Source organism: Panulirus ornatus, chromosome 19 (assembly GCF_036320965.1).
Source record: "Panulirus ornatus isolate Po-2019 chromosome 19, ASM3632096v1, whole genome shotgun sequence".
Classification (NCBI taxonomy): Eukaryota; Metazoa; Arthropoda; class Malacostraca; order Decapoda; family Palinuridae; genus Panulirus; species Panulirus ornatus.
This window is the reverse complement of record NC_092242.1, coordinates 22,559,253-22,572,635: the sequence shown is the minus strand read 5'-3', so window position 1 is coordinate 22,572,635 and position 13,383 is coordinate 22,559,253. Positions and strand designations below refer to the sequence as shown.

Below are 13,383 nucleotides of genomic sequence, written 5' to 3'. Positions count from 1 at the left end.
TCATACTTGCCCCTCTTTCCAAAACTCTTGCATCCACCTCTCTAAGAACGCCATCCATAAATACATTAAACAACCATGGAGACATCACACACCCCTGCCGCAAACCTACATTCACTGAGAACCAATCACTTTCCTCTCTTCCTACACGTACACATACCTTACATCCTAAATAAAAACTTTTCACTGCTTCTAACAACTTGCCTCCCACACCATTTATTATTAGTACCTTCCGCAGAGCATCTCTATCAACTCTATCATATGCCTTCTCCAGATCCATAAATGCTACATACAAATCCATTTGCTTTTCTAAGTATTTCTTACATACATTCTTCAAAGTAAACACATGATCCACACATCCTCTACCACCTCTGAAATCACACCGCTTTTCCCCAATCTGATGTTCTGTACATGCCTTCACCCTCTCAGTCAATACCCTCCCATATAATTTCCCAGGAATACTCAACAAACTTATACCTCTGTAATTTGAGCACTCACTTTTATCCCCTTTGCCTTTGTACAATGGCACAATGCAAGCATTCTCCCAATCCTCAGGCACGTTACCATGAATCATATATACCCTGAATAACCTTACCAACCAGTCAACAATACAGTCACCCCCTTTTTTAATTAATTCCACTGCAGTACCATCCAAACCGGCTGCCTTGCTGGCTTTCATCTTCCGCAAAGCTTTTACTACCTCTTCTCTGTTTACCAAATCATTCTCCCTAACCCTCTCACTTTGCACACCTCCTCGACCAAAACACCCTATATATGCCATTCTGTCATCAAACACATTCAACAAACCTTCAAAATACTAACTCCATCACCTTCTCACATCACCACTATTTGTTATCACCTCCCCACTATCCCCCTTCACTGAAGTTCCCATTTGTTCCCTTGTCTTATGCACTTTATTTACCTACTTCTAAAACATCTTTTTATTGTCCCTAAAATTTAATGATACACTCTCACCCCAACTCTCATTTGCCCTCTTTTTCACCTCTTGCCCCTTTCTCTTGACCTCCTGTCTCTTTCTTTTATACATCTCCCCTCATTTGCATTATTTCCCTGCAAAAATCATCCAAATGCCTCTCTCTTCTCTTTCACTAATAATCTTACTTCTTCATCCCACCACTCACTGTCCTTTCTAATCTGCCCACCTCCCCATGCTTCTCATACCACAAGCATCTGTTGTGCAAGCCATCACTGCTTCCCTAAATACATCCCATTCCTCCCCCACTCTCCTTACATCCTTTGTTCTCACCTTTTTCCATTCTGTACTCAGTCTCTCCTGGTACTTCCTCACACAAGTCTCCTTCCCAGGCTCACTTACTCTCACCACTCTTTTCACCCCAACATTGTCTCTTCCTCTCTGATAACCTCTACAAATCTTCACCTTCACCTCCTCAAGATAATGATCAGACATCCCTCCTGTTTCACCTCTCAGCACATTAACATTCAAAAGTCTCTCTTTCGCACGCCTATCAATTAACATTTAATCCAATAACTCTCTCTGGCCACCTCTCCTACTTACATACATATACTTATGTATATCTCTCCTTTTAAACCAGGTATTCCCAATCACCAGTCCTTTTTCAGCAGATAAATTTACAAGCTCTTCACCATTTCCATTTACAACACTGAACACCCCATGTACACCAATTATTCCCTCAACTGCCACATTACTCACCTTTGCATTCAAATCACTCATTACTACAACCCGGTCTCGTGCATCAAGACTACCAACACACTCACTCAGCCGCTCCCAAAACACTTGCCTCTCATGATCTGTCTTTGCATGCCCAGGTGCATATGCACCAATAATGTACATATTTTCCCTGGGGATAGTGGAGAAAAAATACTTCCCATATATTCCCCATGTGTCATAGGAGGCAGCTAAAGGGGATGGGAGCAGGGGACTAGAAACCCCTCCATTGTATTTAAATTTCTAAAAAGGGGAACAGAGGAAGGAGACAAGCAGAGAGTGCTCATCCTCTTCGAAGGCTCTGATTGTAGTGTTTGAATGTGGGTGGATGTAACCAAGATGAAAAGAAATGAGAGATAGGTAGTATGTTTGAGGAAAGAAACCTGAATGTTTTGGTTCTGAATGAAACGAAGCTTAAGGATAAAGGGGAAGAGTGGTTTGGGAATGTCTTGGGGGTAAAGTCAGGGGTTGGTGAGAGGAGAAGAGCAAAGGAAGGAGTAGCAGTATTACTGAAGCAGGAGTTGTGGGAGTATGTGGTAGGGTGTAAGAAAGTGAATTCTAGATTGAAGTGAGTAACGCTGAAAGTGGATTGTGAGAGGTGGGTGATTATTGGTGCCAATGCACCTGGTCATGAGAAGAAGGATCATGAGAGGCAAGTGTTTTGGGAGCAGCTGAGTATGTTAGCAGCTTTGATGCACCCGACCGGGTTATTGAGCTGTATCATTGGTGAACAACAACTGACTTGCTTCCCAAGCCCTCTCATCCACAACAGACTGCATACTCACCCGTCTCTCCAAAACTCTTGCATTAACCTCCCTGATAACCCATCCATAAATAGATTAAACAACCATGGGGATATCACACACCCCTCCCGCAGACTGACATTCACTGGGAACCAGTCAATCTCCTCTCTTCCTACTCGTACAGATGCCTTACATCCTTGATATTAACTTTTCACTGCTTCTATCAACTTTCCTCTCACACCTTATACTCTTAAAACCTTCAGCAAAGCATCTCTGTGAACCCTATCATATGCCTTTTGATCTATAAATGCTACATACAAATCTATCTGTTTTTCTAAATATTTTTTCAAAGCAAACACATGATCCACACATCCTGTACCACTTTAGACCACACTGCTCTTCCCCAATCTGATGCTCTGTACATGCCTTTACCTTCTCAATCAATACCCTCCCATATAATTTCCCAGGAATACTCACCAAACTTATTTCTCTGTAGTTTGAACACTCACCTTTATCCCCTTTGCCTTTGTGTAATGGCACTATGCATGCATTCTGCCAATTCCTCAAGCACCTCACCATGATCCATACATACATTGAATATCCTTGCCAACCAATCAACATCACAGTCTCCCCCTTTTTTGATAAATTCCACTGTAATACCATCCAAACCCGTTGCCTTGCCCTGACCAAAATACCCTATATCTGCCACTCTATCATCAAACATATTCAACAAACCTTCAAAATACTTATTCCATCTCCTCTTCACTTCATCACTACTTGTTATTTGCTCCCCACTTGCCCCCTTCACTGATGTTCCCATTTGTTCTCTTGTCTTATGTGTGTTATTTACCTCCTTCCAAAACATCTTTTTATTCTCATTAAAATTTAATGATACTTTCTGACCCCAACTCTCATTTGCCCTCTTTTTCACCTCTTGCATCTTTCTCTTAACCCCCTGCTACTTTCTTTTATACATCTCCCAGTCATTTGCACTACTTCCCTTTATCATCCAAACACCTCTCTCTTCTCTTTCACTAACAGCTTTACTTCATCCCACCACTCATTACCCTTTCTAATGTGTCCACCTTCCACCTTTCTCCAATCACAGGCATCTTTTGCACAAGCCATCCCTGTTTTCCAAAATACATCCCATTTCTCACCCACTTCCCTCACATCATTTGCTCTCACGTTTTGCCTTTCTACACTCAATCTCTCCCAGTATTTCTTCTCATAAGTCTCCTTTCCAAGCTTACTTACTCTCATCACTCTCTTCTCCCTAACATTCTTCTTTTCTGGAAACCTTTACAAATCTTCACCCATGCCTCCACAAGATAGTGATCTGACATTCCTCCAGCTGCCCCTCTCAGCACATTATCATCCAAAAGACTCTTTTACACGCCTGTCAATTAACATGTAATCCAGTAATGCCCTTTGACCATATCTCTTCCTCACATAAGTATACTTATGTACATCTCTCTTTTTAAACCAGGTATTCCCAGTCACCAGTCCTTTTTCAGTACACAAATCCATGAGCTCCTCACCATATCCATTTACAACACCGAACACCCCATGTACATCAGTTATACCCTCAACTGCCACATTACTCTCCTTTGCATTTATGTCACCCATCTCTGTAACCGGGCTCGTGCACCAAAGCTTCTAACACACTCACTCAGCTGCTCCAAAAACGCTTGCCTCTCATGATCCTTCTTCTCATGACCAGGTGCATAGGCACCAATAATCATCCATCTCTCTCCCTCCATTTTTGGTTTTACCCACATCAATCTAGAATTTACTTTCTTACACTCTATCACATACTCCCACATTGCTACTCCTTCCTTAGCTCTTGTTCTCTCAGCAACCCCTGACTTTACTCCCAAGACATTCCCAAACCACTCCTCCCCTTTACCCTTGAGCTTCGTTTCACTCAGAGCCTAGACTTCCAGGTTTCTTTCCTCAAACATATTACTTATCTTTCCTTTCTTCTCATCTTGGTTACATGCACATACATTCAAATACCCCAATCTGAGCATTTGAGGAGGATGAGCACACCCTGTTTGACTCCTTCTTTTGTTTCCCTTTTTAGAAATTTAAATCCAAGGAGGGGGGAAACCCCCCACTCCTGCCCCCTTTAGTCGCCTTCTACGACACATGGGAATACCTGTGAAGTATTATTTTTCCCCTTTACCCTATTTAATGTATATCAGAACAAAAACACCAGCCTGCAGGTGGTGATCATAGGCAGATGGAGCTTTAGCTTAGCATACCATGAATATGAAGGTTGTGTACATTGGAGATACGCCCTAAAAGTGCATATGATGGGCTACATTATTTAGGGGTTTGATACTTCACTTTCTCTAGTCATTGGTACATACACTTACCTTTCCTTCTTCTTAACTTATCAATTAACCCCCTTTATTTTGCGATGTATGCCTAGCAGAATTGAATATTTTAAATAGGCTGCATCATTCATCAGTGGAAGATGAACGAAGGTTCTCCCAAGGTGGTAGTACAGGCTACTCATCAAGGTGAGCACCCTCAGTTGATGTATCCCAGCTCACCACTGTGATGTATTGACATGTACCTGCTGTCTCCATAATTTTTCAACCACTTGCAGTTACCAGCTGTACATTAAGATGTCTTAGCATCCCATAAGGGCTAGTTCTTCTCCATGTACCAAGTCTACTTCCCCAGGTAGTACCATGAAGACTTGCAAGACTTTCAGGAGGCGGAGGAGTGAGTTAGTCATTGAGCAAGCCAGAAATATGAGCTGTGTTATCTGCTAGTGCCAATCAGTCTGAGGATAGTAACATTGAGTTGGCTGCCTTTAGGGATCATGTTTAACAGAGTTGACTGGGGAGCAATTCTTCACCCTGACTTCGTTTAAAATTTGTGAAGGGAAAGATGTGTTGAAACAATGAAGTACAGGATATGTCAAGTGAAGTGAGAAAGAGTTGTGTAAGAAATCAGAGTTGTTTAATGGTGAAGTAAAAACAGAAAGGAAACTAAGAATAAAATTTGCTTTGTTTATTTTAGAGTGAGTGAGCTGTATAGCTTTAGGGCTTAGACAGGCTTGTATCCTGGACTTAGGTAACAGGGAGGGTGATTTGAAATCACCGAGACAAAGATGTAAATATCAAGACAAAAGTCCGTTGTATCTTGAAGAGCTTAGTGTTTTTGAATTATTTGGATGTTAGATTCAGTCTCTAATATCAATCACAAATGAAATGAAACAGAGTAAAAGTATAGGTTGCACAAAAAATGTAGAGTGAAAAAAGTATGTGTACTAAATTGTGTTACAGATATGGGGGAGAAAGAATGTAAGAATTGAGAGAATTCAAGTATTTAGTTACAATCGAGTGTAAATTTGGTGAAATGTAAGGAGAGAAAAGGGAGAGAGCAGTGCAGGGTAGAAGAGTCACTGATCTCTTCATAGAATAATCAAGGATATAGAAGTAAGTATGGAAGTGAAGAAGGTATTCAGGGACAGCATAGTTCTCCCAATCCTGACTTTTGAAACTGAAACATGGACTTGGAATGAGTTTCAGAGGTCAAAAATCCAGGCTTTGGAAATGAGCTGCTTAAGAGGAGCATGTAAAGTGACTAGATGGAATGAAGAAAAAATTGCGGGGATATATGAGAGATATGGTGTGATAGGGAATGCAATGGGAATGAATTGTGGAGTGGTAGAGTGGGTGAAATGTAATACATTGAGGTGGTTTGGGCTTGTGGAAGAATGCAAGATGGGGAGTTTGTAAGGAGACTGTATGATAGTACAATAAAAGGGGCTTATGTGAGAGGCAGACCACCTGTGACATGGGGAAATAGAGTTGGAGAATACTGGAGGGAGAGACATGATTGAAGAATATAGAATATGTTGAATGATGTATGCGAGGGAGGCATGTAAGGTCAGGAATAAGTGGAGACTCTTTTTCTGTGGCCATCCCCTTGATGGGAGTACCCGAAGGGAACAGGCATCAGAGATATAGGTAGATGGATAGCCAAATTCTTATGAATTTGAATGCAGCTATTATGGAGAAGTAAGTTTATTATGAGATGAACAAACAACTTAGAAAGAATTAAGATCTTTAATGATAACATAGAATAGCTCATAACAGTAATTGAGGGAGTTTTATTTGATGAAACCCTGGCGGTAGGTATAGTCATCTGCTTCATTGAGGAGTTCCATTACAGTTCATGTTTCTTATGGTTTTTGTATTTTGAGATATACTTCTTCTTTCACACTATTCGTCATTTCCCGCATTAGCGAGGTAGTGCTAAGAACAGAGGACTGGGCCTTTGAGGGAATATACTCACCTGGCCCCCTTCTCTGTTCCTTCTTTTGGGAAAAAAAAAAAAAGAGAGGGGAGGATTTCCAGCCCCCAGCTCCCTTCCCTTTTAGTCGCCTTCTACGACACGCAGGGAATACGTGCGAAGTATTCTTTCTCCCCTATCCTCAGAGATAGACAATAATATATATTTTCTATATTTCTGCAAATGTTTTGTTAAAGAAACATAGTGGTAATCTTGGTCTCATTCTTGTGCAATAATGTAGGTCCACTGTACCAAGTACTTAGATTTTAACTCCTCAAAAATATTTCTTATTCCATCCCACATGAACAGGAATATGGTGGTGTGGGTGTGAGAGGTAGAAGGAAAGCTGAAACTGGGACTAGAATCATGCAAGGAAGAACAGCTTGAGGTGTACTGAGAGCTTTGATGAATAAGATAATTTGGATCTGGCATGCTAAAGGCTTATATGATGGAGTTCTTGGCCCAACTCTGTGCACTTGTAAAACTTAGTGTTTCTAGGACTAAATAAGTAAAGATATAAAGCTTTGGTATCAAAAATGGAATACTTCCAATATATAGTTGGAATTTCGAGAGCAGAGACTAATGGTAAGGATATTTGGTGTAAAGAATTTATCTGGAAGATACAAGCAAGTGATATGTTTATAAAGTAATATAGAAGGCTCGATGAAGCTCTAGGAGGAAAAGTAGACTGAAATAGAGATTATCAAATGTCTTTATTATTCTTTACAAAGTTTACCTGTACAACAAAGATACCAAGGAACAACTTGAATGACTGAAAATCAAAACAGTTGCCTCATATCCATGAGAAGCTTCACAGAAAGTGTGGCGTAAAATAGATGATAGCGATGACACAAACTGCAGACATATCCAAGGTCTCGTTGGCAGTATAAACATGAACACTCTTTGTTTCCATGGAGCCTCAAAACATTGATGGAAGCCCCTGGCCATTCATTAATGTATTTATTGAACAATGCTTTGCAAAGCTTAGTTACTTTTCATTTTCTTCCAAAAAGTAGAAAAAGCAACATCATCGCATACGCACCCCTAGTCTACTGGGGTTATGAAAATAAGGTTTTGTAAACATGTTCCCACAGACCCCTTCCCACACATATCAGATGATTTATGCCAAACACTGACACTCTTACCCTGTTTAACATTTCAAAACTGCTACATTCCTTGTCCAAGACCTTTGTCTTCTCCCTTTAAGTTCTGTATAAAAAAAAGTGAGTGGATTGTTTGGTTTTGGTGAATCATTACATGACAGCTAGAGACTGAGTTTAAACGAATGTGGCCTTTGTTGTCTTTTCCTAGCGCTACCTCGCTCACATGAGGGGGAGGGCGCTGTTATTTCATGTGTGGCGGGATGGCGATGGGAATGAATAAAGGCATAGGTATGTATATTTGCATGTATGGACATGTACATATGTACATGTGTATGTGGGTGGGTTGGGCCATTCTTTCGTCTGTTTCCTTGCGCTACCTCGCTAACAAGGGAGACAGCGACAGAGCAAAATAAAAAAATGTATCAGATAAATATTTGATCATATATATGCATTGGGGTTACTTTATGAGTGAGAGAGAACTTAGCATCACTAAATAGTCAGCGGTGTGTAAAGTGGAATAGGATATGTTCACTTATGTAGAAGCCACTGTTCATTTTAAAACATGGTGCAAGTTGAAGATACGAGTGAGTGAATTTTCATGTAAATTTCTAGACATTTCTGATGGCAACAAAGTAGGGTAAGAATGACCTGGCCAGCTGAAACTATCAAGATTGCTCTGATTCATGAAATAGATACTACTATGGTTGCTTTCACTTCTCATGGGGGCTGACAGTGACAGTGTTGGCTGTGGCTTACAATTACTCTTGAAGAGGTTGCTAACCTTTGCTCTGATTCTGATTCAGGAAAAAAGAAATTACATCTTGGGATTCTTCTCCATGGATAGTACTAGCACTCTTTATTTGCAGAGTCTTTCCATTCATTCATTAAGATTTGCTTTCCTGTTCATTCAGAAGCATCATTGCATTGGCTAAGGGAGATCCATTCAAAAGAATTTCTTTTTTGTTATAAGGCAGAAGTGTGCTACACTTAATTATAGTGAAAGGATCGAATTAAGTGTCTGCATTAGAATTTCCAGGAAGGTGTATTTTGGAGAGATTAGGCATTATTATTATTATTATTATTATTATTATTATTATACTTTGTCGCTGTCTCCCGCGTTTGCGAGGTAGCGCAAGGAAACAGACGAAAGAAATGGCCCAACCCCCCCCCCCATACACATGTATATACATACGTCCACACACACAAATATACATACCTACACAGCTTTCCATGGTTTACCCCAGACGCTTCACATGCCTTGATTCAATCCACTGACAGCACGTCAACCCCGGTATACCACATCGCTCCAATTCACTCTATTCCTTGCCCTCCTTTCACCCTCCTGCATGTTCAGGCCCTGATCACACAAAATCTTTTTCACTCCATCTTTCCACCTCCAATTTGGTCTCCCTCTTCTCCTCGTTCCCTCCACCTCCGACACATATATCCTCTTGGTCAATCTTTCCTCACTCATTCTCTCCATGTGCCCAAACCACTTCAAAACACCCTCTTCTGCTCTCTCAACCACGCTCTTTTTATTTCCACACATCTCTCTTACCCTTACGTTAGCTCACTCGATCAAACCACCTCACACCACACATTGTCCTCAAACATCTCATTTTCAGCACATCCATCCTCCTGCGCACAACTCTATCCATAGCCCACGCCTCGCAACCATACAACATTGTTGGAACCACTATTCCTTCAAACATACCCATTTTTGCTTTCCGAGATAATGTTCTCGACTTCCACACATTCTTCAAGGCCCCCAGAATTTTCGCCCCCTCCCCCACCCTATGATCCACTTCCGCTTCCATGGTTCCATCTGCTGCCAGATCCACTCCCAGATATCTAAAACACTTCACTTCCTCCAGTTTTTCTCCATTCAAACTCACCTCCCAATTGACTTGACCCTCAACCCTATTGTACCTAATAACCTTGCTCTTATTCACATTTACTCTTAACTTTCTTCTTCCACACACTTTACCAAACTCAGTCACCAGGTTCTTGTCATTTTAGGTGAATTCTCAATACTGTGTTATCTATTAAGGATATTTAGATTTTTCCAGTGTTTCCTCACATTTTGTTCCATTATGAACCTGAGACATCTTTTTCCTCAGTGAGGCAAGATTAATCTTCTAGTTGGTTAAAATCAGACTTAATTATGAGATGATATGACATGTCTTCACCACAATATTGTACCCATTAATATGATTAGGCCTTCTTGGGATTGATGCTTCCTTCATCTGTGAACCTTTTTTCATTACAGAAAATTTTTTTTCCTGATATGTTCAAAGACTTTTTTAGATTTGTCTTTCTGCCAGTTTTTGTATCTAGTGTTAGCATTTGCTTTACAAGAGCTGAGTGTTTTGTGATCTATTGAAGAAGGGTGAGATGGGTGAAATATTAGGGGATAGGGAAGGGATTTTGTATAAATTTCAAGTGACTATGGGTTGCTGTGGTTGTTTTTATATTCTGGTTATGGATTGACTAAAACAGTATGAGATAGGCTTTATAGTCTCTCAAGGGATTGGTTCCATGATAATCCATGTGAAAGAGACCTTAGTGATTATTATGATTATGTTCATATTGAAAAATCTTTTGTATGTTACATACGTTTATAGATGTTTAAGGAAATCTTCTTTTTTTCAGTTGTGTGTACAGAAACTGAGAATCCTTATTGAAGACTCTGATCAGAACTGTAAGTATTGTCAACTTTTTCATACAACTTTTTTTTTTGTCTTTTTGGTATATATGAGAAACAGTGTAATTCAACAAGCAAGATAGGGTGAGTGCTTCTTGCTTGCCATACATTTTGGCAAATTGTTGCCATAGGTACTCATTGGTAGGTAGAGGAAAGTAATAAATCAAGGGAGAGCAATGTCTTCATTTGCACCACCACCATACATAAAATATTACCATTTAATTTGATCATCAGTCATTCCTCTAGCATCTTCATCTAGAATGTTTTAGCCCTGATGAATTTGCTCATTGCCTCCATCCATACATATGTTCTGCAGTGTCTCTCTCTGACTTACACCACTTCCTGTACTTCACATGAGTATCACAGACAAATGATCTGGGACCAAAATATCTTTGGAAGGTCAATAACTTCAGAAACTTGATATACCTATCCATTTGAGGAATCCACGTGAGAAACTGTATCAGTTTTTGCTACTAACCGTAGCGTGTTATTTTGTCAGCAGATAAACTTACTTTATCATCCTCCTATATCACAGTATCCTTATGTTCATAAATTACCTCCCAGTATTTTGTCCTTACCCACTCTGTATATATTGTAACTAATGTCCACTGAGCTCCAGGCAACTGCCAGATATGGACTGTAAATGTTGCCTCCCACCCCTTCATGCACTACAGCATCTCAAATATTTGCCAAGTTTCTGCCCCCTCCTTTTTTTTTTCCTTATGTAGTTCAATGATTTATGTGAAAATCAAAATGCATTTAAATTTTATTTGTTCATATCTTTATTTTTATTTGCTAGTCACAGTAAACAACAAACTTCTGAAAATTACAAAACCAGCAAAGGTTTTAACTAGGTATATATGCTCATGTCCATTCTCAAGCTGTCATGTAATGCACCAAAAACCAAAACCTCAGCTTCCTATCCACACCCAGGCCCCAAAGACCTTTCCATGATTTACCCCAGATGTTTCACATTCCTTGGTTCAGTCCTTTGTCAGCACATCGACCCCAGTATACCACTGTGTTTCAGTTCACTCTTCTGTGCATACCTTTCACTCTCCTGCATGTTTGGGCCCCATTTGCTCAAATCTTTCTCACTCCATCCTTCCACCTCCAGTTGGGTCTCCTGCTTCTCTTTGTTCTCTGTACCTCTGACACATATATCCTCTTTGTCAACCTTTCCTCACTCATTCTTTCCATGTGTCCAAACCATTTCAGCACACCCTCTTCTGCTCTCTCAACCACACTCTTTTTATTACTGCACATCTCTCTTACCCTTTCATTACGTACTCAATCAAACCACCTTACACCATATGCTGTCCTCAGACATTTCATTTCCAACACATCCACTCTCCTCCGCACAACCCTATCAATAGCTCATTCCTCGCAACCATATGATATTTTTGGAACTATTATTCCTTCAAACATACCCATTTTTGTTCCAGGACAATGATCTCTCGTTCCACACATTCTTCATTGCTCCCAGAACCTTCATCCCCTCTCACCCTATGACTCGCTTCTGCTTCCAGATTTCAAAAACACATCACCTCTTCCAATTTTTCTCCATTCAAACTTATATCCCAACTAACTTGTTCCTTAACCCTGTTGAACTTGATAAACTTGCTCTTATTCACATTTAATCTCAACTTTCTCCTTTCACACACTTTTCCTAACAGACTTATTCCCCTATAATTGCTGCATACATCCTTAGCACCATTCTCTTTAAATGAAGGAACGATGATAGCTTTCACCCATTCCTCAGGCACAAACTTCTGTTTCCATACTAAATTACGTATGAGATGCATCCACTCAATCATGCTTTCTCCTCCATGCCTCAGCATTTCAGCTATAATCCCATCCACTTCAGGTACTTTTCCTACCTTCAGCCTCATTATTGCCCATCTTACCTCCCTTTCTGCTATAGGCCATGCACTTGTATCCTCTTTCTTCCACCCTCCATATCCATGCATATAAAAACTGCTACTCCCCCCTTCTCCCACATTCATTAGTTCAAAATACTCTTTCCATCTTCCTTTCACTTTCTTCTTTTCATTTAGCAATTCCTCTCCCTTCCTTCTCACTTAATACTTCCATACATAAATCCACCCCTTTCCTTTTTCACCTCCTTCCAGTATAGTTTCTTATTATCCCAAAACTTTTCACCTAGCTTCCTTCCAAAACCTTCATCTACTATTTCTTTGCTTTGCTTTATCAGCTTCTTGACATCCTGCTTACATATTTTGTATTCTTCCCTCCTCCTTTGCTGAACTTCCACTTCCACTGGTACGCCCATACATATGTTGAATATCCTTACCAACCAATCAACAAAGCAGTCATCCCCCTTTCTTAAAACATTCAACTGCAATACCATCGATTCCCATTGCCTTGATGTATCTCAAAAGGCTTTCAACATTTCTTTCTTCATTTAACCACTCTCTGTAACACTCTCACTTTGTATGTCACCCTGATGAAAACACCTTACATCTGCCATTGTCATCAAATACATTTAACAGTCCTTCAAAATAGACACTCCTCCTCCTCACTTAATCATTTCCTGTTATCACTTCCTCTTTATCCTGCTTCACTGATGTTTCCTTTTGTTCTCTTGTCTTCTGCACATTATTGGTCAACTTCCAAAACATCTTTTCATTCTCCTTAAAGTTCAATGATACTCTCTCACCTCAACTCTCATTTGCCTTCTTTTCAACCCCTGCACCTTCCTCTTACCCTCCTGAAGCTTTTTCTTGTACATGTCCCAATCATTTGTACTTTTTCTCTGTAAATACTGCCCAGACACCTCTCTTTTCTCTTTGA

The 13,383-nt window shown here is 40.2% G+C and overlaps 1 protein-coding gene across 1 annotated transcript in view; it reads left to right on the top strand.

The window, feature by feature from the left end:
* Positions 1 to 13,383, top strand: part of g (adaptor-related protein complex 3, delta 1 subunit-like garnet) — a 468,686-nt gene that overhangs the window by 203,016 nt on the left and 252,287 nt on the right. The window contains exon 9 of the mRNA XM_071673747.1: positions 10,518 to 10,566. Coding sequence (XP_071529848.1) covers positions 10,518 to 10,566 — 49 coding nt within the window. The remainder of the gene's footprint in view (positions 1 to 10,517; positions 10,567 to 13,383) is intronic.